Below are 26,826 nucleotides of genomic sequence, written 5' to 3'. Positions count from 1 at the left end.
AAAGGCTTCAAAATAGTATTAGAGTCTAATTTAGGCTGAGGAGCAGACTAAATTTCCTAAGAGCAGAAATTTGAGTTTTTGCATCCTGATGTTTTGTCCCCTGTCACTTGATGCCTTGTCCCCAGCCTCCACAGTGCCTCGAAGAAAAAGTGTCCCCAAAGTATTTAACTCAGCCTGTTTTGCAGTGATAGTGCAGGTTGCGTGTTGCTGTTTCCTCCATGGTCACTTCTGGGTCTCCTTAGAAGCGGAATTAAAAGGTCTGCAGAGGGAGGGTGTTTCGATTTGAAAGCAATCCTTTCCTTCTGCAGGTAAACGGGGCTTCGAACTCCTAGGATCTAAAACTGAATTTGCTTTCTTTAACAGCGTGTTTATACGTGAACGTAGGAAACGTGGGGGCCCCCATCACCTCTCCCACGCGAGGAAAAAGCGGCAGAGAGCACGCTGTGTCTTTAAGACGCTGAAGTCGGGAGGCGGGCCTCCGCCTCAGCGTGCCTGCTGATTGGCCAGGCTTACAGGAAGTGGGCGGTGAACGCGCCGAGTCTGTTATTGTCGGCGCTGCGCGGGTGGCGAGGGCCGCTGAAGAGAAGCGCCGGCCACTTCGTCTGCTGTGCCCCCCACTCGTGGGCGTGGGACGTGGGTGGAAAACGGGCCCCCTTCCTCCCTCGGGGCTGAGAGCCGCGGCCGCCGCCGTCCCGCGTGCGTGCCGCGCCGCCCTGGGCCGGGGTCCGCCCGTGAGGAAGGGGCTGCCGGCGTGCCCGCCGTCGCAATCACGTCCCCGCGCCGAGCCCCGGCTCCACTCGAGATCTCTCTTCCCCCTCTTCTGCAGGTTCGCCAGCGGCGTCATGGCTCAGAGGGCCTTTCCGAATCCTTATGCCGATTATAACAAGTCCCTGGCCGAAGGCTACTTCGATTCTAGCGGGAGGGTGAGTTGAGGCTTGCCTGCCTCGCCGTCCACCCCTTCCCCACGCCAGGGGCTCCAAGGACCTCACTCCCGCCTGAGAGATGGGGGCGCTCAGCCATCCCCTGCCCGGGATGCGCGATCCGAGCAGGCTTACATAAGGATCTAAGTCAAGATGTACTGGGTAGGGAATAAAAACCGATGTCAACCTCATTAACAGTGGAAGAAAGAGCCTCAGGTATTTCTTTTATGGGAATGTGGTTTATAAAGATTGTCCGCGAAGTTCCCTCCCTAAGTGGCGCTAAGGGAGGCGAGGGACCTGGTTGTATTTCTTCCCCCGTGCCATGTTATTCCTTAGTGAGTGTGCGCAAGTCTGAGCCGAATAGTTCGAGCAAATGGGCCTGTTGGGAGGATGTCCATAAAGGGAGGGTGCTGAGAGAAATGTCACCGACAGGCCTGAAATCTTTTGTAATTTTACGTTTTTTTCGAAGCTATCTTTAAAGCCGAGAGTGGGGAGCCAAAGTTTAGAAAGATCATTCGTACTTAACACTGCTTTGAGCATCACGGGGCTCTTGGAGAAGAGAGCCTGGGGTGCGGCACCAGGGGCTTGTTTCCTCCTGCCTTTCTGGTGACTGGAGTATTGGAAGGAATACCTAGTTTTGGCAAGTCCCAGAGAGGGGGCTGAAGAGTGTGCGCTCCCTGTGTAGCCCAGGCTGGCCTTGAAATCACTGACCTCCCACCTCAGCCTCACAAGTACTAGGATTAAAAGCGAATGCTGCTGTATTCAGTGGCCATAGATTTTTAAAAATTTTACCAGCTTATTTCTTGGAAACTTGTCAACGCTGCAAAGGTACATTTTTAGGTGCTGTTATGTAGCTGAGTGGGGTTCACACCTGTCGGGTTTACGAGGCTCTATCTCCTCACCTCTGAAAACACCTCAGTGAGCCATTCCATAGGAGGGGCCATCATTGGAGATGCGGTGTGGGAGGGTGCTAACGGGTGTGTGGAGCTGGGGTCCCTTATTTGAGGACTGGATTGGCCTGCTGGGACAAAGCTGTGTGTACTCACTCGTCTATCGCCCTGGGCCTGTGTTCTGCCTTCTTTGCACATCTGAAGCTAAGCTGTGAGTTAGTCCAGTCTGGTTGGAGGAAGACGTGCTGCTTCATGTAGACTTGGTAGAGGGAGCACTTGAGAAAGCGTCCTAGTAATGGAACTCCACTCCTAGGCCTTAGGCTGCTCGTAAATCTGTGCTCTTACTCATTTAATTTGTGTGGGTTTGAGTAGCTCTATATGTCAATATCTTGTATACATTATACGACCTCTATTCGTGAATTTTTTGGTTTTGTTTTACTTTTTTTGCTTCAAAAGAATGTATCTAGTTGTGTGTGTGTGATGGGCAGGCTTATCCATGCTACAGCCATGTAAAGATGGGAAGAGTAAGCTCTTACCTTCCACCTTGTTGAGGCATGGTCTACTATTTCTGCTGCTGAGCAGTGTATTCCAGGCTAGCTGAACCACAGGCCTCTGGATGTCTCTTGTCCCTGCGCCCCATTTTGCTGTAGGCATACTGGGGTTAAGGTGTGGGTTGCTACATTGAGCTTTTCATGTGTTCTGAGATCAAATGCTGATTAGTCAAGCTTTCATAGCTAATGCTTTGGGTGCGCTGAAAAATCTTGGCCCATTTTCTTTAGATTTTTGAACTGCTAAGCTAAAACTTACTTTGTAGCCCAAACTGGCTGGTCTTTAACTCAAAATGATCCTCCTGCCTCAGTTTCCTGGGTTCTAGTATCATAGGTGTGAGCCACCACTTAAACTCTCAACACTAAAATCGTTCTTTTATTTCTTAAAGTGTCTCACTATGTAGCCCTGGCTGCCCCGGAACTTACTGTGAAGTCTAGGATGGCCTCACACTCACCCAGGTCCATCTACCATTGCCTCCTAAGTACTGGGATTAAAGAGATGTGGCGCAAAAGACAAATCCAACTCCAAACCCGAATAGCAAGGTGACATAAGTAGAATATAGTCTGGGAATCTTACAAAGAAAGCGGCATTCTTTTTTAAAAAAAAAAAAAAGTTCTTTAATGTTGACTCCAAAAGGTCAAACCCAGAGCCCTTGCTGCCTGCTGTTAACACGGGGCTAGGGGAGGAGCTTCCTGTCATCTGCAGGGACTCTTCACACTTGCAGTTTCTGTGATGGGTTTTGGCCACAGTCCATATCTTCAGGCAGGTCACCTCCTTAAATGTGTGTGTGCGCCTAGGAGAAAATGACTCCTGTCCCAGAGCCACAGTGTTATCACTATGGCCTCTTAGTTTCGGGCCGGCCAGGACCATGAGTTATACATAGTCTGTGTTCAGAAGATGGCTGTGGTCACATCGAGTTACCCCTCGGCCTCTGTGAGACTTACAGACCTTTTTATATTGACATTAAAGTCCATTATACCTTACTGAATGTGTTTCAAGTCTTGTTGAAGTGCTAACCTTTTGCCAAAGTGTGTGTTCATCTGTGTGCAGGGAGGCACGCATGTGTCAAAGTGTGTTCATCTGTGTGCAGGGAGGCAGGCATGTGTCAAAGTGTGTGTTCATCTGTGTGCAGGGAGGCACTCGTGTCAAAGTGTGTGTTCATCTGTGTGCAGGGAGGCACTCGTGTCAAAGTGTGTGTTCATCTGTGTGCAGGGAGGCAGGCATGTGTCAAAGTGTGTGTTCATCTGTGTGCAGGGAGGCACTCGTGTCAAAGTGTGTGTTCATCTGTGTGCAGGGAGGCACACATGTGTCAAAGTGTGTGTTCATCTGTGTGCAGGGAGGCACTCGTGTCAAAGTGTGTGTTCATCTGTGTGCAGGGAGGCACGCATGTGTCAGGGTTAGAGGGTAGTGTCTGTTCTCCCCGGGAGCTGTCCTTTGTTTTCTTTTGTTTGTTTTCTGAGATAGGGCCTCTCTGGCATGGAGCTTGCCAGGTAGGCCATGACTGGTTGTCCAGTGAGCCCCAGGAATCAGCCTGTTTCTTCCTCCCCAGCTCTGAGATTATAAGCACATACCAGCATGTCCTGCTATAAGCACATACCAACATGTCCTGCTATAAACATATGCCAGCATGTCCTGCTATAAGCATATGTCAGCATGTCCTGCTGTAAGCATATACCAGCATGTCCTGCTGTAAGCATATGTCAGCATGTCCTGCTATAAGCATATGTCAGCATGTCCTGCTGTAAGCATGTGCCAGCATGTCCTGCTGTAAGCATGTGCCATCATGCCCAGCTGTCAGTACATGACAGCATGTTCCACTATAAACACGCAACAGCTTGCCCCGCTGTAAGCACGTGCCAGTATGCCTTACTCTTATGTATACTGGTTCTAGAGGTCAAATTCAGGCTTTCATGCTTATTAAGCAAGCACTTTACTATCAGAGCCTTTCCCGAATCCAAGATGCAAGATGTTCTTCTTTAAAGTGAGCTTGTAAGGGCCTTGATGTGGCTTTGCTGAGAAGCGCTTGCCAGGCAAGGTAAGGACGCAAGCAGGAGAGACCTGACTCCCGCACTTGTCCTCTCACCACAGGACACACCAGACTCAGAATAACAGCTTGTCGTGTGTGCGTGAGCAGGACACACACCAGACTCAGAATAACAGCTTGTCATGTGTGTGCGTGAGCGGGACACACACCAGACTCAGGATAACAGCTTGTCATGTGTGTGCGTGAGCGGGACACACCCAGACTCAGGATAACAGCTTGTCATGTGTGCGTGAGCAGGACACACACCAGACTCAGGATAACAGCTTGTCATGTGTGCGTGAGCAGGACACACACCAGACTCAGGATAACAGCTTGTCATGTGTGTGCGTGAGCGGGACACACACCAGACTCAGGATAACAGCTTGTCATGTGTGCGTGAGCAGGACACACACCAGACTCAGGATAACAGCTTGTCATGTGTGCGTGAGCAGGACACACCAGACTCAGGATAACAGCTTGTCATGTGTGCGTGAGCAGGACACACCAGACTCAGAATAACAGCTTGTCATGTGTGCGTGAGCGGGACACACCAGACTCAGAATAACAGCTTGTCATGTGTGCGTGAGCAGGACACACCCAGACTCAGGATAACAGCTTGTCGTGTGTGTGCGTGAGCAGGACACACACCAGACTCAGGATAACAGCTTGTCATGTGTGCGTGAGCAGGACACACACCCAGACTCAGGATAACAGCTTGTCATGTGTGTGCGTGAGCAGGACACACCAGACTCAGGATAACAGCTTGTCATGTGTGCGTGAGCGGGACACACCAGACTCAGGATAACAGAATGGAGACTTTGGTGGTGCCTGGTGAAGGTTTGATGTTACAACCTTTCCATGATGAAGCATGTTTCTCCACTTGTAGTGTTCCTCAGCCCTGTTTTAAATCTTACTGGTTTTGTGGAAACCCAATGTGAAGTCATAACAAGTTCCTGCCTAGTTGATACATTGAAATGACTTTTTAAGGCACTCAGTCATTGGCGTCTACAGTACTTTGAAAATGCTTTCCAGGTCCTTCATAAAGAATATGCCTTTGCAAGAGGCAGAAGAGAGGCTCCACAATTAAGAGTACTTGTTGCTCTTCATAGGACCTGAGTTCTGTTCCCAGCACCCACGTGGCAACTCACAGCTGCCTGTAACTCCAGTTCCAGGGGACCAGACACCGTCTTTGGCCTCCCAAGGCACCAGACACACACATTGCACAAACTATCACAAACCCATACATATATAATAATAATAATAATAATACATCTGATAAAATTAAAAAGAACGTGCCGTTAGGAATATGACTTGTGAACCTCAGCTTGCCCATCAGTTCTATAGTTCCTCACATGGTGTCACTAACCCCAGGACCCCAGCATTACAGTACACCCTTGGCACAGAGTGGGTGGCCTGCAAGAAACCATGGGGCGGGTGTGTCCCTCCAACTCCAGGAAGGTAGCTGCTGTATAAAGAAGTCAGGAGCTGAGCAAGGGCAGTCGGCCAATAACAGGTGAGGAGGGACACAGCCAGGCCTCTTCTGGTTACACTCTATGCTGACCAAGGACCTCATACCTTGACATTTGTCCTTGCAGTTTCTGATAATCACTGACATGTTTTGCTTTTTAAATGCTGCAGCTTTATCCATCCTTAAAAGTAACAGAAACAAGTAGAATATTTCCTAAGGGGACTAACATTGTCACAGCTAGAATTCAGCAGCTGAGAATTAATGGGTGTCTATGCCTTGTGTTAAGAACATGACTTTTACCTGCTACAATGAAACACACCTTTAATCTGAGCACTCAGGAGGCAGAGGAAAGGGGATCTCTGAGCTCAAAGCTAGCCTGGTCTTTTCTTTTGACACAGGGTCTGACTGTAAAGCCTAGGCTATCCTCAAAGTAGCTGACCTTCTGCATCAGTCTCCCAAGTGCTGGGCTTGCAGACATGCACTGCCCTAACCTGGCTCATGGTAACTTTTAAACATACTGGTTTTAATAGTATGTGCCCCTATGTGGTTTCTAGAAAACCTTAAACCTTTAGGGCTGCTTTAAGTTTTACATGATAATATTTTATTTCCATAAATAGAAAATGTCATCATGAAAGTACCATTAACTCTGTTAATGTGATTGATTTCTACTCTTTTTAAAAATGTTGTTCTTTATTTTCTACAGCTGACTCCCGAGTTCTCACAGCGCTTAACCAATAAGATCCGTGAGCTCCTTCAGCAAATGGAAAGAGGCCTAAAGTCAGCAGATCCTCGGGATGGCACTGGCTACACCGGCTGGGCAGGTATAGAGCGTTGACTAAGCCAGCATGTACACTGGTGAGAGCCAAAGCAGGCCCTGCCCTCAGCAGTTAGGTGTGGGCACAGCCTGCGGGCCCTCCAGTGTGTGCGTCCTGGGGGTGCAGTGCTCCCCACCGCAAGTCACCTTTTGTGTGAGCATTCTTTAAGCGGTGAGGGGGCAAGCACACTGTGGGTATTCATGCCTGGCATTGGGGTGTTTACTGTTCTTATGAAGAGAAGAACTGGAAGTGAGAGAGAAAGCAAAGGAGAGCCAAGAGACCATGGCTACCTCCCTGCTGCAGACAGGAGGGTACTGTCAGAATATTGAAAGACACAGTCTGGGGGCACAGCGTCTCCCATGCGCTTTTAATAGTAGGGAGGCTCCATTTTGAGCATTAGGACTTTGGCTCTGAAAATGCAGGTTCCTGGGCTCCACAGCAGAGTGTCTCAGTGATTCATAGCTGAAGCTATGTGCATTTTGCAAGCACATGTGGAAGCTGATGTGGACTGCTACCTAGAGCTGCTGTCTGAGAGACTGCCAGCAGCAAACTCACAAAATTCCGTGCAAGTGGGGATGACAGATGAAATATATAAATTAGAGGGAAGGAGACAGCATCTCACTGTGTAACAGTCCTGGCTGTCGTGGAACTCACTATGTAGATGAGGCTGTCCTCAAACTCACAGTGATCCACCTGCCTTCGCCTTGCAAGTGCTGGGATTTGAAGACATGGCCTAAAGCAAGATAATGTTGGGCCAAACAGTTGAGTTTTAAGTTTGTTAAGTATTTCAGATGGTGAACATAGGAAACAGTAGCAGAGAGTAAGATGAAAGTGTGTTGTGTCGGGAAGGAAGTTATCAACGTGTCATTTATTACCTGCTGTAATTCAGCTTTGCTGTAATTGACAGACTCGTCTCTTTAATAAAGACCTTTGCCATCTTATTTTAAATGAACAGAATTTGGATGAAGCAGAATAAGTCCCCTGCGCAGGTGCCATGGCATGGCCTTCCCTGTCAGGTTGTGTACTACAGGCCTAGGCTCAGATGCTTTCCTAAAACATTAGAAGTTTCCATTATTTATGAAGTTTATTTTATTGTCTCTGGCCAGAGAAAGAGGCACGGGCTGACCTAAGACAGATGGCCAGACATAGTTCCAGGGCAGCTTACAAAAGAGGACTTAAATTCCTAAGTCACCCATTCCCATGGGCACATATCATTGTAAAGAACTTCGCTTAGGGGAGGGGAGAGATGGTCGCTGACTGGTTTCTGGTTTGAATGACAAGCTTGACAAGGTCAGGAGAAGCCATCCATCAAATACCCTGAATCTCCAGGGTTAGTTCAGACACTCCAAGTCACATTTCCTTGACTAGGTCAGGAGAAGCCGTCCATCAAACACCCAAATTTCCAGGGTTAGTTCAGACGCTCGAAGTCACACTTCCTTGACAAGGTCAGGAGAAGCCGTCCATCAAACACCCACATTTCCAGGGTTAGTTCAGACGCTCGAAGTCACACTTCCTTCAGCAGAGTTTTTTCTCCGAAGTGAAATGGGCCTGGTTTAAGATTTTTGGCTGTGTTTGTGACTGTCTTAGTCTCAAGCAGCCCACTCTCCATGCTGACTCAGGGAAGCAGCTTCCATGACAAGCATCTGAGTCAGACTGGCACACTGAGCAGTGGGGATATCTTCAGCTGCTGGTGGGTTTCTGAAGAGGCGTAAGATCTTGTAGATAAATTTGCTAATGGCTTTTGAGGCAAGGTTCCTAGTATCCCCTCATCGAACGCCGTTACAGTGCCATTATCCCGCATAAAATAAATCATCTCCAGCGTTCTGATACATAAAAGGCTGTCCTGTGCCGATTTGACCATAGGAAATCATCTAAGCCTTCTATAACCTTAGAGTTTATGGGCTACTGTCTAGTGACAGCTAGTTTCTTCCTGAGCGCTGCATTGATGAACAACGTGGTACTGTGTCGCAGCAGTGACTACCTGATGGCATGCACCCTTGTATGTGACTTGTGTGTGCCCAGGTATTTTTCTAAAAATGATGTTTTTTAAATAACAAGGTACTTCATTTTGGCTTAGCTCAGCAAGAAATTGGCAACTTAGGACCTTATAAACACTACCTTATTGCTGTTTGTTTTGCTAAGTTATCCACAAATTTCTTTACCACTGACTTTTATTGAACAACTGTTGTCAGTGGGCAGGGAAAGCTGTTAAAAGTTGTCTTTATGTTACAGTATTGTTTATGTGAGTCAAGAATGATTATAATTAATTAGAACTTTTAGTTACTATCTTATTCTCTAGTGGAAATATGGCCGGTACCCAATTCCGATTCAGGTGGAGTGGGGATTTGGAATGGATTGGATTCATCAGTTTAAATCTGTTTGTCCAGTGGAGAAGTCATGAGGGAAGTTGAAGGCTGACACAGTAGCCTAGGGTGTTAACGGCCTTGCTCCTCTGCTGCTTTGTCAGTCCTCAGCCACTAGCTCCACCTCTTGTTCCCCATGGCAGCTGACGGCCACATGGTACTTCAGCTTCTCTGGCTGCTACAAGGAAAGAGAGCAAAAGGAAAATTCATTCCCTTCCCTTAAAAAGATTTCCTGGCTACTCTACTCAGGGCTCAAATCCTGTGCAGTGTTTGTAGGTTGGTGCACCCATCTCAGGATCACTGCTGTTACAAAGAAGGTGTGGCTCATGTAGTCTGCTAGCTGGATTTCCTTAGAGAAAAATGTAGACTTCCAGATAAAAGATACACAGAGTATCTTAGAACAAAACTATCTTAGTTATGTGTTATACAGCCAGTTGGACCTGGTCCTACCTTTTATTTTTCCATCTGCAAATTCTAAGGTCTGTCTACTTTGGTCAGGAATTTTGTAAGAGTGAATGTACGAATGTCTTAAAATATTTTTAAATCAGGTAAGCAATATTTTCCCCTCTTCATTTACAAAGGAACTCAAAACAATTTTCTTCTTTTGGAAAAAGAAAGTCTTGGTTTCACATGTAGTATTTTTTCCATAAAGCCTATTATAGAGAAATATTTCAGAGTGTCAAGTCGTAAGTACCGCCTAGTTCTCAGTGAAACTTGAGACTTAAAAAAAAAAAGGACGTGGTACTTCAGCTTTCTGCCAGGGCACCTCTGTGTGATGCATGCTTTGGAAGATAACCATTATAATTAATTACGAGCTTTCCATCTGATCCTGCCTAATAGTGCCGTCTGATAGTCAATGCTGGCTTATCCAAGAGTAAACTTTGGAGTATCCACATGTGTACAAAATAAGTTATTAGTAAGAGTTACTGTGTCCTTGGTTAAACAAAACTTGAAGTAAATAAGGGGCTGGCAAGATGGCTCAGGGTAAAGGGCGTCTTCCCAAGCGTGGGGACTGGAGTTCCCTGGCTCCCAGTATAAACCGAGAGAGCATAGTGGCATGCTGGTAATCATCCCAAACCCAGCACTTTCTTGTAATTCTAGCACTCGGAAGGGTAGAGATGGTATCCTTAGGCACAGTGGCTAGCTAGACTACCCAAACCTACCAGCTGTAGGTTTAGCAAAAAACCCTCTCTCAGCAAATAACGTATAAGGGGCCAAGAAAAATGACTGCCATCAACCTCTGTCCTCCACACACAGGTTTACATGTGTGCTAACACATGCACACTCCACACAGATACACTAAAGAAAGTGGGAGAAGAGAAAGGGGGGTAGGCCTCTCTTTCCACCCTGTTCTGCTCTACAAGGACTATCTTGGCTTTAAAATGGACTGAGAGTGTTAACTGTGGTTTCAGTTGAATTTAAATGTACCCATGAGATGCCATCATTAAGCCTCACACCCCTGGCATTTATTCTTCTACACTTGTGGTAGAGAAGCAAAATTCCATGACCCTGGGGGAAAAGTAAAGGTCAGAGCACTGTTACTAGTGTCAGGCACTGTGACATTCACATGACGGGGGTGAGAGAGAAAGTGCACGGCCATCCGCGCCTAGTGGGGAGAGCAGATCCCATCCCAAGAGCTTTCCTTTAATCCTCTGCTCTGCCTGTGTGTATCTCCCCAGTGTGGAGTCTATAGAGGGCCTCCATGTCAGAGCTGAAAAATGGAAGCAGAGCAAGGCAAAGTTCTTGGGTTACAGAACCAGCAGGCGACTTCATGAGTCATGTCCTTTGCCTGTCGAGTGAGTCTGTGCACATGTTTCCTACCAGCTACTACATTTGTATTCATTATGTGCGTTTGTAAGGAGAGATTCTTTTCTTCTTCTTCTTCGTCGTCTTTATTTTTATTTATTTTTATTTTTCTTTTGAGACAGGGTTTCTCTGTAACTTTGGAGCCTGTTCTGGTACTTGCTCTGCAGGCTGGTCTTGAACTCACAGATATCCGTCTGCCTCTGCCTCCCGTGTCCTGGGATTAAAGGTGTGTGCCAACACTGCCCAGTGAGATTTTCCTAAGATGTCTGAAACAGAATAGTTTGAGCCATGACAACCTGATACCTGTACTGTACAACATTTGAGAATTGCTTATGGCCAATCAGAGTCCAGTATTTTATTTTTAGAAAATATGAAAATAATTTGAGAAACAAGCCTTGTTACCAAGGCAGCAGAGGGAAGGGTAATTACTATTAAGCCTGCAAGTATGTAACTGATGATTAGACATAAAGTAAATCCTGGAAGTTCTTCTCAGCATTTGCAGCAAAAAATTCTGTAGTCTCTGGCATTCTTTTGTATAAATGTGTTTTCCTATTTCTAGACCCTACAGGTACACTTAACTTAGTGTAGATTCAGAATAAAACATTAATTGATCCAAAGAAGATTCTTCTCATGGCTTGTATTTGGAAAGGGTTATTGCGAATCTTCTCAAGTGAGTGCTCATCTGTAGTAATAGGAGCGGCGGGGCTGCGTCCCCAACGCCCCAGCCGCCTGCTCGGCTAGCTTATGCTCTGAAATAACAACACACAAACTGTATTCATTTAAACACTGCTTTGGCCCATTCCTATCTAGCCTCTTCTGGGCTAATTCTCATATATTAATTTAGCCCATTTCTAATCATCTGTGTAGCACCCCTAGGTGCACTTACCAGGAAGATTCCAGCCTCTGTCCATCCTGGGTCGGAGCTTCATAGCGTGCGTCTGCCTGGAAGCTGGGAGCATGGCGTCTCTGAGGCGTCTGCCCCCGAGAGGAGAGCTGTCGAGTCTGAGCTCACTTCCTCTTCCTCCCAGCATTCTGTTCTGTTTACTCCACCTACCTACGTCCTAGCCAATGAAATGGGCCAAGGCAGTTCCTTTATTAGCCAATGACCTTCCTCCATCATTTCCACTTTTTCGGTTTAAACAAAAAAAAGGAAGGCTTTAACCTTAACATAGCAAAATTACATATAACAAAACAGTTATCAAGTAAAAGTTACAATAATCTTTATCATAACTAAGGAAAACTATAACTAACTATTCTTAACTCCATCAAAGACTCCAGAAAGATACAATACTACCTAAGCAAACAAGAAAAAAGCAACTTTTAAAACTCTAGAAATGACAGAGACATCTCGCTGCCTGGACAGTCACCCAAAGTTCCTCTGTACCGTTGGGGCATCCATCTTCAGCCTTCAGGCCCATGGTATCCAGCAGACATTTCCATAAAGCAGGAAAATTCAAAGTCAGTTCAGTCACTATCTGTTGTGTCCTGCAGAATGTCTCGCAGACTCTTTCATGAATCAGGAACCCCGAAAGATCATCTCACCTTAGGCAAGTTCAGTAGTCCTCTCTCTGTGGGTTCTCTGTGTCCAGTTTATGCAATAGTCCAGGCAAAAGCAGTTTCTTGCCCAAATGGCTATCAAACTCCATAAGGATCCTCTTCAATGCCCATCTTCCTCTTGAAGTAGATTGGTGCTGCCAGGAGCAGAGTGTCTCATTGTCACGAAAAGTCCTAAGTTATTAAAACATTAAATGCCATATTCTGCAGACTTTGAAAGATATGAAGAATGTCTATCTAACTGAAATGTATCTCTATATATCTAGAAAAATCTAAGTAACATGACTATAAGCTTGACTATTACTGATGATTATCCATTAACAACCTATATTTCTTAATTATACAGTACATATTTAAATGAACTACACAATCACAATAACTTAATCAAAATCAGAAACACTTATACATATAACAAAATTGACCTTAAATCTCTATCAATAAAGCAAAATCTATACTAATGCAAATTATTCATATCTATATCATATCCCCCTTTAAATGTAAAAGAACGCTTATAAACCATATTTGGGAACATGGGCGCAGTTTTTTCTCTCCAAACTGCTTCCTGCTGAATGGGGGCGTCGTTAATTAGGTCTTTCATGGTATAACCTGTGTGCCAGGGTCATCTCAGTTGGCAGTTGAGCGAAGTAATTTTTTGAGGGTGTTCACAGGAACTTTTCGGGAGGTCGTGGTCTATCATACCAAATCAGGATAGAAGAAATCCAAAGGGTCTGGTCCTCTGTGAAAACAAAAGAAGACCCTCTCCAAAGCATCTTATCCTTAGACCCAAATTTTGAAATCGTAATACCCTTATCATATCCGTTCTGGTTCCATTTGGCAGTCCATATAATGAAATGTCTGTCTGTACTTAGCTCCTTTACAGTCAAAAATTTTAAAGAAAACACAATGTACATAATCCAGACTCTCTGTGAATTTTCCATTTTTACGTGGCTTATTTTTCTTTATTTCCTTTAATCTCTTAACTATCTGTACTCTGTCTCTTTAAAGACTTTACCTTTTTTTTAACATTAACTTTATTTTCTATATTCTTTTTCTTCTCTCTCCCAAGCCTACGTACATTCATCCGACAGTGTGACTCATTTAGTGGTCTAAATCTGTCCTATTGTGAATCTGCAATTTTTTACTATCCAGGAGCACTTTTGATTTGCGCCTTTAAATCACTAGGCGCTTAAGAATCTAAGCTGTGACATTCCTAGGTTAACTTTTTGCTTTTTGAGCGTATATCTTTGACCTGGAATAATTCTGTAGACCAGGCTGTCTTTGAACTCTCAGAGATCCGCCTGTCTCTGCCTCCCAGGCATTGGGATTAAAGGTTTGCTACTACACCTTGAACTCACAGAGATCTGTTTGTCTCTGCCTTTTAGGCACTGGGATTAAAGGCGTGTGCTACCACACCTTGAAGTCACAGAGGTTTACTTTAAGAATTTTAACTTTTAGTCTGTATATATTTTTAACAGTTTAAACCATTCAGAAATTTTCTCTGTCTTTGAATCTCTCTTTACTGTATATCTCTCTTTTTTTTTACCACAAGAGCCTTTAAATTACTGAGCAATATCAGTAGGACTAAAGGCGTGGCTTTGCAGGCTAGATGTAGCCCATTCCTTAGCTTTCCAGCCTCGTGGCTGAGGTACTGGCTGCAAGGTCCCTGCCAGCCAGCGAGCTACAACAGACAACACTCAAGTCCTCTCTCGGTAGCTGGCCCTCCTGCCTCAAACAGTCAGAGTTTGCCCTGGCAGGATGGCCCAGAAAGCCAGCATTTTTAAATGGCGCAGCTTTTTTCCTGCTAAGGTTGAAAACCGAAAAGCATGCGTTCAGCTTTTCGTCAACACCATTTAAGTCTTTCGTGGCAGGACCTCTTAATGAGCTGCAGGGTTTTGCAGCTGAAGCTGAGTCAGGAAGCCTCTCTTATATGAGAGCGCTTGCTTGCCTCTAGCAAGCAGAGCAGACCCAAGAAATTGCCATAAGAAACATGCTTTAAAAAAAAATTTTAAAAAAAAAGAAACATGCTTTACTCTATTCTTTTCCAAGCTTTCTCAGGCTTTCTGTAGACTCAGTTAGCCACACGTCTGGGCGCCATTTGTAGTAATAGGAGCGGCGGGGCTGCGTCCCCAACACCCCAGCCGCCTGCTCGGCTAGCTTATGCTCTGAAATAACAACACACAAACTGTATTCATTTAAACACTGCTTTGGCCCATTCCTATCTAGCCTCTTCTGGGCTAATTCTCATATATTAATTTAGCCCATTTCTAATCATCTGTGTAGCGCCCCTAGGTGTGCTTACCAGGAAGATTCCAGCCTCTGTCCATCCTGGGTCGGAGCTTCATAGCATGCGTCTGCCTGGGAGCTGGGAGCATGGCGTCTCTCTGAGGCGTCTGCCCCCGAGAGGAGAGCTGTCGAGTCTGAGCTCACTTCCTCTTCCTCCCGGCATTCTGTTCTGTTTACTCCACCTACCTACGTCCTAACCAATGAAATGGGCCAAGGCAGTTCCTTTATTAGCCAATGACCTTCCTCCATCACTCATCCATCTGAACTCAGGTGGTCGCTGCTAAGAAGCGGTGTTTCAAGTGAACAGCCTCAGTTGTTCCACCGGGCCTCCTTTATAAAGTATTACACTGAAGGCTAGTGCGCCGGGATTGAGGTCAGCATGTGTGTGTACAGTCGCCGTCCCCTCCCAGCACACCGACTGTTTGGGAAGCATACAGAAAACAACAGGAGGAGAACCATACAACCAGACCCATAGCCAGCTGCTGGCTCTGTGATGGGCCCAGCCATGTGTAGGACACGGCAGAGGACATAGCACTACAATACATGTCTCTGGGCTGAGCTGCCGTTTGTTCCAGGGAAGACTGTAGATCTTAGAATGGCATCCAGAGTTGAAGTCACAAAAGACTAGTAAAGTGTTACTGTTATGAAGGGTTAATGGACAGGGACGAGTCTCTGTTAAAAGTAGGCATTGACTAGGAAACCCTATTTCTCTGACAGATGCAGCAGAGAGTTAAGTAAACCCAAGGGAGAGCTGATTTCACTGATGTCTTTTAGGAAACATGGCAAAAAGTGCCAGCCTTCATGAAAAGTCACTTTTCCCCCACTCCTCACTGTGGTGATTCCTCAGAGAAATAGTGATCAACTTACACTTTAAAGGAGAAAAAGCCATTTGCACAGAGGACTCGAGGGGCTTCAGCTCTGAAAGCCATGGGCTAAGTTCCTGTTAACCAACTCAGCCAGTTAATGAGGCTGCAATTGGCATGCATGTCCTCTCCTCAAGCATTAGATAACGTTTTAACTACGAAGAGCTGCAGTGCGATCCCTAGAGGAATATTAACTTGGGCTCTAAACGCAGGTCATTAGTATTTCAAGATGCCGTTCCTCTGATCTGCCAAGTGCAGAGCTGTTAGCTGCCACATTAGCATGTGGCTCTCAGTTACCACTGACACGAAATTTACTTGAAAGAAATCATTCTGGCCAGTTGTCTTCTCTTTGCAAATTGATCTCTCTTTATCAGACACTTCGTACCAGAGCCAGCAATTCAGCGTCTGAGCCCTAAGCGGATGTCCCTTCACCTTCATGAGAAGTGCCCATCTCTAAGCCAATGAGTGCCATTGGTTATGGATGGTCACTGGGTTCACTAGAGCCCTTCCCACCAAGCACTGGCTAGGTAACTGTGCCAGGCGTGTGGTCTGTTGCCTTTCTGAGTTACACATCGAAGTTTATGATGTTGATGCCATTGTACTGCAGGTTATGTTACTAAGGCACACATTGGAAACAAGTGTAGGGTTAGATGTCCATAGGGCGCTACAGTGGAGCACAGAGAGCGGGGACAGTGTTCATAAGCAAATCAGAGTACATGGTAGAAAGGGAACTGAGGAGATGGCTCAGTTGGCTGGATAAAGTGCTTGCCATACAAGGATGGGAAGCAGAGTTCAGATTCCTAGCGCTCACATAAATTCTAGGTTGGTGTGACAACCACCTGTAATTCTAGCATTCTCAGTGTGGGCACAGATTCCCAGAGCAGTCTGGGAAATTCATCTTATGGGTTCAGTTAAGAGGCCCTGACTCAGTGAATAAGGTAGAGAGTAGTTGAGGAAAAACCTCTGACCTCAGCCTTGAGCCTACACACGTGTACACACACACACACACACACACACACACACACACGGGGGGGGGGGGGTAGATAGGAAATCAGGCTGACGTAAGCAATGACCATTGCAGACCACACTGAAAAGGCTGCAGCTGGGCCTGCCATTCCCATTGCAGGGAACTCCACTCAGCATAGCGCCGTGCCCATAGTCGGTGTTTATTAAAAATGCCTGTAGGGAGTGCAGGTCCAGCATCACTCTCTGCCACTATGTAACCCAAACTGACTACTTGAACTAGGTGCAAGGGAAAAAGAATGAAAATTCAGTTCTGTTCGTATCTCTTAGGATGTGTTTCAGTTCATCACAGCCCCAGGGTCGGGTCAAGTTGAGACAAGAATTGAGGAATTAGCTGACAAGTTTTACCATGTCTGCTCTGCTGATCACTGAGACCTTGGCTTCTCTCACCCTTGGCCTGAACTTCCCCCCAGACTCACAGAGCACCTGATAGTCCTGGGTTAGCATGCTTGCCTGGTTAACAGGAGGTGAACAGATGAAGCCAGAGGACTCGAGAAGGCTTGTGCAAGGCCAGGTGGCTTCTGTATAGAAGAATTCTCTGCCCCCAGAGGTCAGAACAGGAGGAGTGATGCTTACTGCCTTGCTTCCCATAACTTGCTCAGCCTGCTTCCTTACAGAACCCAGGATCACCTGTCCAGGGTTGGCACTACCCACCGTGACCTGGGTCCTTCCCCATTGATCACTAAAGAAAAAAAGCCTTATAGTGCATCTCACTGAGGCATTTCTCAACTGAAGCTCCCAAAACCAGTCAGTACATGCTGTTATCATAGAGCTAGTTTTCCTCATGATGTTAAGTGTCCTTTAAGGACTTGAAGTGTATTTGAAGGTGTGTTTCTCCATGGACACAGTGGTAATCTTGCATGTGCTGCATGCTGGCGGTACCCACGCGGTTGTGGAACTAGGATGTTAGGGAGCCGTCATGGAATCTGCTTGTCACTCATCCCCTATGAAGTGTTGCTGCTTTTTCCTCCCAGTGAGGTTCATTCTCACCGCAAGTCTGTCTCGCCCACCCCTGCCCTGTGTCTCACCCCTACTCATGTACCGTCCTCCTAACTACACTTGGATCTCCTCTGTTCCAACCCTACCGGGCAGCTAGAATGATTTGTTTTTTAAAATAACATTAAGCTGTTGTGTTTAAAATGATGCATTTCAAATTAAACAGTCATCACTGGCTAAACCTGAGATACAGCTTTGCTACCTCTCTAGCTTTGAAAAAGAACTCTGTTCTTTACAACTGGTCTTACAAACTTGTGGCAGTGCACTTAATAATAGTAGCTTTAATAAGACAGAAGTTTTCCATCCTGTGTTACGAGAGAGAATAGGGTCTGTCTGGCGCGGTCAGGTTTTAGCTCTCAGGGCAGTAAGCCACCGTCTCTGTGCATCTCCAGCATCCTAATACAATTTCCAACTCATGGTCTACAGTTCCTGCTTGACCATGCCACCACATCTGCATTCCAGACAGGAAGAAGGTAGAAGGAAGGACATATACTGGTGAGAGCCTAGCCAGCGGCCATCCCCTGCTGTACACTTATGCTACCTTGAAATCTAGGGTATGGTTGTTGAGCGGAAATGGGTATACATTGAAGAACCGCTCTGCCCCTCTGTTACAAGAGGTAAATCTCCCTGTTCCAAATGGAAATTTAAAAAAACAGTTTTCTGAAATGGAAAGAATTATCAAATAACATGTAGGCTTTCTCAGAAATTTGGAGGCAGAGAGAGAGTCAAACAAGCAGATGAAGTCATTGAAGGTAGCTGCCTCTGGAAGGCGGGAGTAGGGCAAGGAAGGGACCGGAGTTTGTATGCTCAGCCTTGCGGTGCTCTAGGACTTCCAGAACAGCATTTGCACTTTGAGAAGGAGGCTTAAGGCCTCAGCCAAGGCCAGACCTGTGACTGTTTATTATCAGGGCCACAGGTTGTGTCTTGGGGCAAACCATCCACTTTGCCTGCTATCTTTGAGTCTTTGCTATCTGCAAACGCCTGTGCCTACTGTCTGAGGATCAGGCTCAAGACATTTAGCTCCAGAGAGTTTATTTATTTTTCTATTACTAAATTTAAAAACGTTGAGGAGAAATGAAATATATCTGACCGAGCCGGTTCACAAGCAGGCCCAAGGACATTAGCAGTATTCAGCACAAAAAGCTCTTTCCATCCATGGCGCTTTGTGTAAGAAGAAACCACACACTCTACGAACAGATTGCTAATCGAAATATGACACCAGGGCCCACCCACAACAGGGGGAAGAGGGAAATGGAACCTGGGGTCATGGAATCCAAGAAGCTGAAGAAATGATTCTATGCTCATCAGAAAAGAACCGTCCAAAAGATTGCTGGATTTTCACGAGGAGTGCATCACGTCTTTCACTTGTATTCATAGTAGGTTTTGTTTGTTAACTGCTTAAGACAAAAGGAACTAATGATCATGAGACAAGAATCCAAAAACAGTCACTGAACTTGTGTTAAATCATCTTATTTTCTCATGTTATTACCTGGCCTTGGTGCTTACATCACTTAATTGGAGGCAGCGGGAGGGGAGGTCTTGAGGCAGCAGTGGGATAAGTGGGGATGTGAAAGGCCAGCAGTTTAAGTGGGTTGCTTGCAGGTGCGTGATGTGGGTGCCGATGAAGCCCATTAAGGATGTAATTCTGGAAGAAGCTCTTGACGCTGATCATTTGTGAAAAGGAGATTTTTCCTCCCACATACGTGGTTCTGTACATTTGTCTACAGACCTTGAGCATCGTCGTTCCATCTGCTCATCAACTTCGGAATTACTAACACCGCGCCACTTTGAGAGAGCAGACAAGGTTATTAACTTTGGCAAGAGATGAAAATTTGGCTTTAATATACATGTGAAATTGAATTGTCTGTAACACAAAGCTTTGGAGATTACCCATGCAAAATGAGAAGGATCTGAATTTAAAACTGTTCTCAGTACAGTAAAAAGTAATTCTGCAGACTGCATTTTTACTGCACTGAAATCCATGAAAAGATTGGCTCTATTAATTTAGATTTAAACATAGGCTGTGTGTCTTCTAAAAATGGTAAATGAGATGGAAAATGTACTTTACAGGAAAATGTTTCTGGAAATGCTTTAGGCAGACAGACCCCTTCTCCATGTCTCTGATTGCTTCTCACTGAGCTGCTTCCGAGGGGGAGCTCTGTCTCCTGTGACAAGGACACACAGACATTGCCTCGGTTACTCTGTAGGCTCTAGGGGTGCACAGGAATGAAGAAGTGGGGACCACAACAAAGTTATTGGCACCCTTACATTAGTCTCCAAAATAGCGTGGTGGCAGAGGAGACAACCCTTGACAGGAAAAATATTACAAGACTTGAGTGTATTTTTGCCAGTGTCCAAGGCCTTCCTACAAGGAAACCAGAGTGTAGGATTTGGTGACACAAACTAGCTTGTCACACACAAAAGAATTTCCTTTTGTTTAATGAGAAGTTGGCTTTTTCATCCCTCGCTCTAAATTGCTTTATGTCAAAATGAACATATTTCTTGTTCATTACTAATTAACCTTGTTTTTGTTAATTAATAATCCATCAACCAAAAAAGATTAATAATGGTCACTGTGTCTATATGTCTGTCTTGGAGAAGTCTTAAAAAATCTTCATTTCTTAATAGAATCTAACAGTGAGGAATCCAAAGACAAGTGATTCCCTCTGCATTTTTCTTAGAGCTGATTCACAGTAAACCGAGCTGAGGCTAGAAAGTCACCTGAACTGCAGATGCTTTCACATAGCTTATCCAGTTCCGCCCAGATGAGTGCTAGCACAGCAGAATAACACCGTGCGTTGCCTGTCCTCATCTCCACTTGCTTTCTCTTGCATTCCAGGCATCGCCGTGCTTTACTTACATCTCTATGATGTGTTTGGGGACCCTGCCTACTTGCAGATGGCGCACGGCTATGTAAAGCAAAGCCTAAACTGTTTGAGCAAGCGTTCCATCACCTTCCTGTGTGGCGATGCAGGCCCCCTGGCTGTGGCTGCTGTGCTGTATCACAAGATGAACAGTGAGAAGCAGGCAGAGGATTGTATCACACGGTAATCATGTTTGTTTGTGAGAGTTGTTGCTGAAACACCATTAGGATTCTACATATGTTAGCAAAAGAAAATTCTGAGTTTACTTGTCTCTCAGCAGATAGATCTTCCTCCCGCATTTGGTCAGTTCTTATATTCCTGCTATAGTTAAAGAACAGCCTTGTAATCCCTATTTTAGTACAAGATAGAAGACACCAGCATAGTCCAGATCAAAACCTTGATCATGGGATGACTAATTCACTGTGCTCCCCAAAATCAGCATCTGAAAAGGAAGTGGATCTCTTCTTGTATGCAAGGAACCAAAAACTAATTCCAGATGCCATTCTAAATGGGTTGCGTGAACATTATAATCCCAGCACTCAGAAAGCTAATGTGGGAAGATCCTGAATTTAAGGCCAACCTAGGCTGTGTACTTAGACCATCTCCAAAATCCAATAATAATAAGGATGATGACAATGACAGTAATAACAACCATGATGGTGACTGCCTTTTTTGTGGGCAATGACATACAAATCTAGATTATTATGATTATCATTATCATCATCATCATTATCATCATCATCATCACTTTGAATATAATTCATGGCAAACTATGCACTGGTGACTTTTAAAGAATTGTTAAACTTTTCTCCAAATAGACAACATTATTGTCTTTGTAAAAAGTTATTGAGCACTCTTTTGAACTCTGGAGAAATGTGGCTGGCATGAAGCTCCATGTATCACTCTTGGTCTCTCACTGAGCAAATGAAAGTCAGCAGGTAGAGTTGCGTTTCTGACAGTGTGATCATCCCAGAGTCAGCTGTGACTTTTATATGCCCACTGTTCTTTCTTATAATTGCTACTAGACAGGCATAATTATTGATATAGTTTGTTGAGGAATCCCTATATTAACATATATTGTCCTTCTGTATCAGTGGGTTTATCTCCATAAGCTCAGCCAACCATGGCTCAAAAGTGTTGGGCAAAAAGTTTATGTTGTTATTCCCTAAACAGTGTGGCTCTTTACAGAGTGCTTTATTTATAACAGAGATGTTCATAGTATAAGTGAAGATGTTCATGGGTTGTATGCTAATCCCCCATGTTATATGAAGGATGAGAGTGTCAGTATAGTATCTTTTGGGGGTGCCAGAACCAGTTTCATGGATGCCTAGCAATTACTGGTCTGTGTGTATAATTCCTCAGCAGGCTTTTTGAACTGTTCAAGTTACGATTGTGTTACAATGAAGGAATTATTCATACCTGTGTTGGTTAGTGTATGTATAACTTGTGTAGGCGATCACACATAGAAGTTCTCCACTCTTAATGTATGTATAACTTGTGTAGGCGATCACACATAGAAGTTCTCCACTCTTAATGTATGTATAACTTGCATAGGCGATCACACACAGTTTTCCATTCTCCCCAAACGCCCTGTACAATGATACTTTCTCTTTATAGCAATTTTTTTTCTACTTGAAATTATAAGCACAATAGGGAAGCCAAAGAATCTTTTGCTATAGCATTATATGAATCAATATAGTAAATCATTTTCTGCATTGACATTTTAATACGTAATTATGCTTATAGCTATCAAAAGCTACGAATGATATAGTCCCTCTTCAAATGAAAAATGACATTATCTAGTATGAATAGAAAAAAAGCTATAGCAAAGAATCATTTAATATAAAACTATACAAGACTTAGAGAAGTCTCAGGCTGGTCTCCAGCTAAAATCGTCTCCATGCTGGCTAGCCGTCATAGTGCTGGAAGATGCTGCACAGGCTGTTAGAGTGATAACATTATAGTCATGCTCACCCTGTGTGCTGCACTCCTGACCTACCGAGCAGGATGCGCCCACTGGTGCAATAGAGGCATGACTCCAATAGGGGTTACCGTTTTCTGATGGACTTGAGCCCTCCTCACCAGGAGGAAATTCTTATCTTGTACTATAAGCCTGGTCAGAAGCCCATGACCGGGAAGGTCATGCATCCTTTTGGAGAAGCTACTGCTGTTATTTGCTAAGGACATGAAATATCTATCACCTGACTTCTAAATATACATTGAACACAAGTTCCTATTGAGCATTGATCCCTAAATGGGCCATCATGTCACCCCTCGAATCTCAGAGACGACCAAAAGCTGGAAAGAATGTGGGAGCCCCAGGAAAGGCTGGAGTGCTGTGGAATTGTGCCTAGTGGGTGTGATGTGACCGGTGCTCGCTTTAACTCTCAGCAGCTGTGATTGCCTCCAAGACCCCTGCAGAGCAGCTGCTACACCTCCCCTTCAGTGGCACCACTATCCCTGAGCATCTTCTCAGCGGTCAGTGGCTGTGGAGGGCAGGGACAGCTTTTCAGTGGTGCGGCAACTGGTAAGATGCCAGTGCGTTTGTGAAGGGCCACACCCACATTCCTGAGGGTAACCTTCATTAAACTCATGGGTTCCCAAAAAATAAAATTAAAATATGAATTTGATAAAAAACTGTCATCACCAGAGGGATAGGTGATACAAAGCAATAATTTCTCCTAAAAGTTGAAGTAAAGTGTGTTCCTTCCAGGGCTGTTTACTGATGTATGACTAGCTGGTGCAAAACTGTTAGATGCTCTCTTATGTCTGAAACACAGACACTATCTTTTTTATTTATTAGTTTTTGCACAGCCAGTTTAAATCCATTAGGCGTGTGAGGTCCCTGAGATGATATTCTTGAGTATCACTGTGACTTGACATCAGATAACATTATAGTGGTTCCAGTGTGTCACACACACTTGACATCAGATAACATTGTAGTGGCTCCAGTGTGTCACACACACTTGACATCAGATAACATTATAGTGGTTCCAGTGTGTCACACACACTTGACATCAGATAACATTATAGTGGCTCCAGTGTGTCACACACACTTGACACAGATAACATTATAGTGGCTCCAGTGTGTCACACACACTTGACATCAGATAACATTATAGTGGCTCCAGTGTGTCACACACACTTGACATCAGATCACATTGTAGTGGCTCCAGTGTGTCACACACGGTCCTCTCCCCTGAAATACAGTGGCCAAGTAGGAATCTGCGGTAAGAACTTTAATTGCAGTCAGTGGAAACAGGTATTGAACCAGATTGGAGTTTGTGCTCAGTCCTGGTTACACAAAATGAAATACCTCTCTGCCTGCCGTCCTCAGGAGCTCATGTGTAGGGAAAGCCCTCCAACTCTAGGCTGCAGTGTTTTGTTTGCTAGTAGCATGCAAACAGCCTTGCTAGATGAGTAAACTAAGACTTGTTTATTGCTTATTTGATTCCTTGGTTATAAGCACCCTTTGTGATTTACATATTATTAACAAATTACGACATTTTAAGAATATTTTATTTATGGCCAGCAAACTCATTACATAGAATTAAAATACAGAATGTGAGATCAGGCGTGGCGGGTCTCATCCATAATCCCTAGCACTTGGAAAGTTGAGGACCGAGGATTTCTACAAGTTGAAGGCCACTTTGAGCCTCGTCCACAGCCTAAGATTGTCTCAAAACAAAAAAAAGTGTGTGTGTGTGTGTGTGTGTGTGTGTGTGTGTGTGTGTGTGTGTATGTGTATGTCTGTCTGTGTGTGATTACTTCTATACTCACATACGTATACAGATGCGACTGAAGGGAAGACTGTTACAGTTTGTGGCCACAGCTTTGACTGCCTGGCTTCTTACTGCATGATCTCTCTGGACTTGCAGTGCTTGATCACTTTCCACATCTCCTCCCTTCCTCTGTGTGGCAAAAATTCCTCCGCTTGAGTTTCTTGTCCAGAATTATTTTATACTGTCAGGTATTGAATCCGCATGCCTGCTTTTTAGTGAGCCTTTTTTCTGGTGTCACGTCTTCAGGGGGTATCACACTCATTTCTTCAGCAATGTCTTTCTTGTGTTCCATTGACTGCACCATCCTTTTACCTTTCCAGCGTTTTCTTGGTGTAATGAGCTCTCAAAATCAGGATTTTGAGTTTGAAAGAGCAAACATGCCTTTAATATACAAAAGTAATGTTTTGACAAAGAAACTGGAGTCCAAAGAAATAGTTTCATTACGCTTTAGTTCTTAAACTTGCCTCTGAGGATCTTTGGCTTCCAGAATGGAGGAGGATGGAGGGGTTGGAGGGATGACTGACAAGCAGTGACTACAAACAGTCCTGTTGTCTTGCCAATGGCCTGGGTGAGACAACACCTCTCCTGGTTCTCCGCTGTCTGGTAAACACCCTGTAGGTCCTTTCTACACAGTTGGGTGTCAGGAGCACAGTAGAGAGCCTGGCCTGTTTCATAGTGAGTCACCAGCCTGGCAGATCTTAGTATACTGAGGCTGGTCCCTAGGATGGTGAGGAACTGACTTTTTGGACAGAGGAGGAGATGTGTGTCGTAGTGTGATAAATCAGAAATTATTATCAGCTTATCCAAACAAATAACCGGAGCCTCAGCGATACACTTGTAGGCTTGAGAGTTTCCAAAAAGACATAAAATAACCATTACGATTTTCCAATGGCCTCATTATTTTATCTTAGAATGTAGCATGTGACGCGCACATCTTCAAGCCCTACCTTTAGTAACCAGAACCAGCAAATATGTGCAGCTAATCTGCTTTCAGATCCAGAAAATAAATGCACCATGTCCTCTGTTAGCCTAAACGCTAATTTTAGGCGATGTTGGCTCTGAACAGGGTGTTGTCTGTAAACATTTAAACTGTAGTACCATTTGCCTCGTGCAAATGAATTTGGTTTTACAATGTAATTGTATATTGCCACCTAGTGGTAGTGTGGGTGAGAACACCGGCATGTTTGGAATTCAGTAGTTCAATTTCTATTTTAGTAGGATCCTTGGTGAATGCAGTAATCTCACAATACTTCCTAGTAATCTCACAATACTTCCTAGTAATCTCACAATACTTCCTAGAAATCTCACAATACTTCCTAGAGCAGAAATGACACCGAAGTTTTCCCTTTTGAATAGTCTCTTCAGTCCCTTTGCAAAAAAGTAAATCAAGTTGGTTTTTATTCCCAAAGTCTATAGGATTGATGCCTTTGTATTAGAAGTTGATGAAGTATTCCGATCTGACCTTGAGGCACCTGTTCTGGCCACTGCAGCAGCAGATTTTGTATATAGCAGACAGATTTGGTTATTTGGCCCCAGTGTTATTCGGGTACAATTTCTTTTGGAAGGGAAAAAATAATGGTTTTCTTGGCAAATGCTTTTAAGTTCTTTTGAGATTGAGGGGCTGGCTGAGCTCCTCTGCCTGAGGCCATGTAGATTGCCCTTGCAGACCTTCCCTCTCCAGAGGGAGCATGTGTGTAGCCGGATGACAGTGGACTGACTCCGCCTCCCCCACTGCTGGGCTTGTGCTGCAGTGTGTGCCAGCGTGCTCGGCTCTGTGAAGCCGCTGCTCCTAAGAGCCTTGAATTGCCTGACAGAAGAACGAGGCCTAAGAATCTGCATAGCGACCCTTGTAGAATCACTGGAGGGTGATGTAGAGTAAATGTGCCATCCATAAAGGTCTGCATGGATATATACTGCAAGACCCCGGGAATCAAGATTGTTGGATCACAAGACACGTAAGACACCGTAGGCAGCCATCTAGAAATAGCTCACCCCCTAGAAACAAAAACAAACAAGCATACATACATACTTACATACGTATGTATATACATACATACATGTATATACCATGCAGCCTAGCCAACACCAGTATTTGTAGTAGTAACCTTATTCAGTAGTCCAAAAATGCTGTCAATTTTTCTTTTAGTTTGTTACTACCAGGATTGACCTTGACATACACACACACCACATACACACACATACACACACATACACACACATACACACACACCACATGCACACACATACACATACACACACACATACACATATACACACACCACACGCACACACATACACATATACACACCACACACACACACACACACAAACACACACACTGCCATTTGTATTTTCTTTTGAGTACAAGTAAAATTGGAGGCTGAGGATGTAACTCAGGATGACGCCCAAGACATTGGGTGTGTCCCTAGCACTGCAACAATAAGGTGGTGGGGGTTTGGGGGTGGTGAGAAGTCTAAAACAACATATCCGCTGTTCTACCACTCAGACAACCCTGTTAGCATTGATCAAAACTTTGACAGTATTACAGTATATTACAAGGAAATAGAAACTTCTGGCCATGGTAACCCTGTCAGTTTATTTCCTATAATTGTGAAAAGGAATAAAGA

General features: G+C 44.7%; 1 protein-coding gene across 4 annotated transcripts in view; it reads left to right on the top strand.

The window, feature by feature from the left end:
- Positions 1 to 500: 500 nt before the first annotated feature.
- Positions 501 to 26,826, top strand: part of Lancl1 (LanC like glutathione S-transferase 1) — a 39,090-nt gene continuing 12,764 nt past the window's right edge. Inside the window, exons 1-4 of one of the 4 annotated variants that reach the window (XM_075952147.1) lie at positions 534 to 696; positions 827 to 923; positions 6,554 to 6,671; positions 20,393 to 20,600. In XM_075952147.1, the coding sequence (XP_075808262.1) occupies positions 843 to 923; positions 6,554 to 6,671; positions 20,393 to 20,600 (407 nt within the window). In that variant the 5' untranslated portion in view covers positions 534 to 696; positions 827 to 842. Of the gene's footprint in view, positions 924 to 6,553; positions 6,672 to 10,715; positions 10,825 to 20,392; positions 20,601 to 26,826 lie in introns of those variants that run through there. The other 3 variants (XM_075952148.1, XM_075952150.1, XM_075952149.1) reach the window with 3 other exon arrangements.

Source organism: Microtus pennsylvanicus, chromosome 17 (genome assembly GCF_037038515.1).
Source record: "Microtus pennsylvanicus isolate mMicPen1 chromosome 17, mMicPen1.hap1, whole genome shotgun sequence".
Taxonomy (NCBI): Eukaryota; Metazoa; Chordata; class Mammalia; order Rodentia; family Cricetidae; genus Microtus; species Microtus pennsylvanicus.
This window is presented reverse-complemented; position numbering and strand designations above follow the sequence as displayed.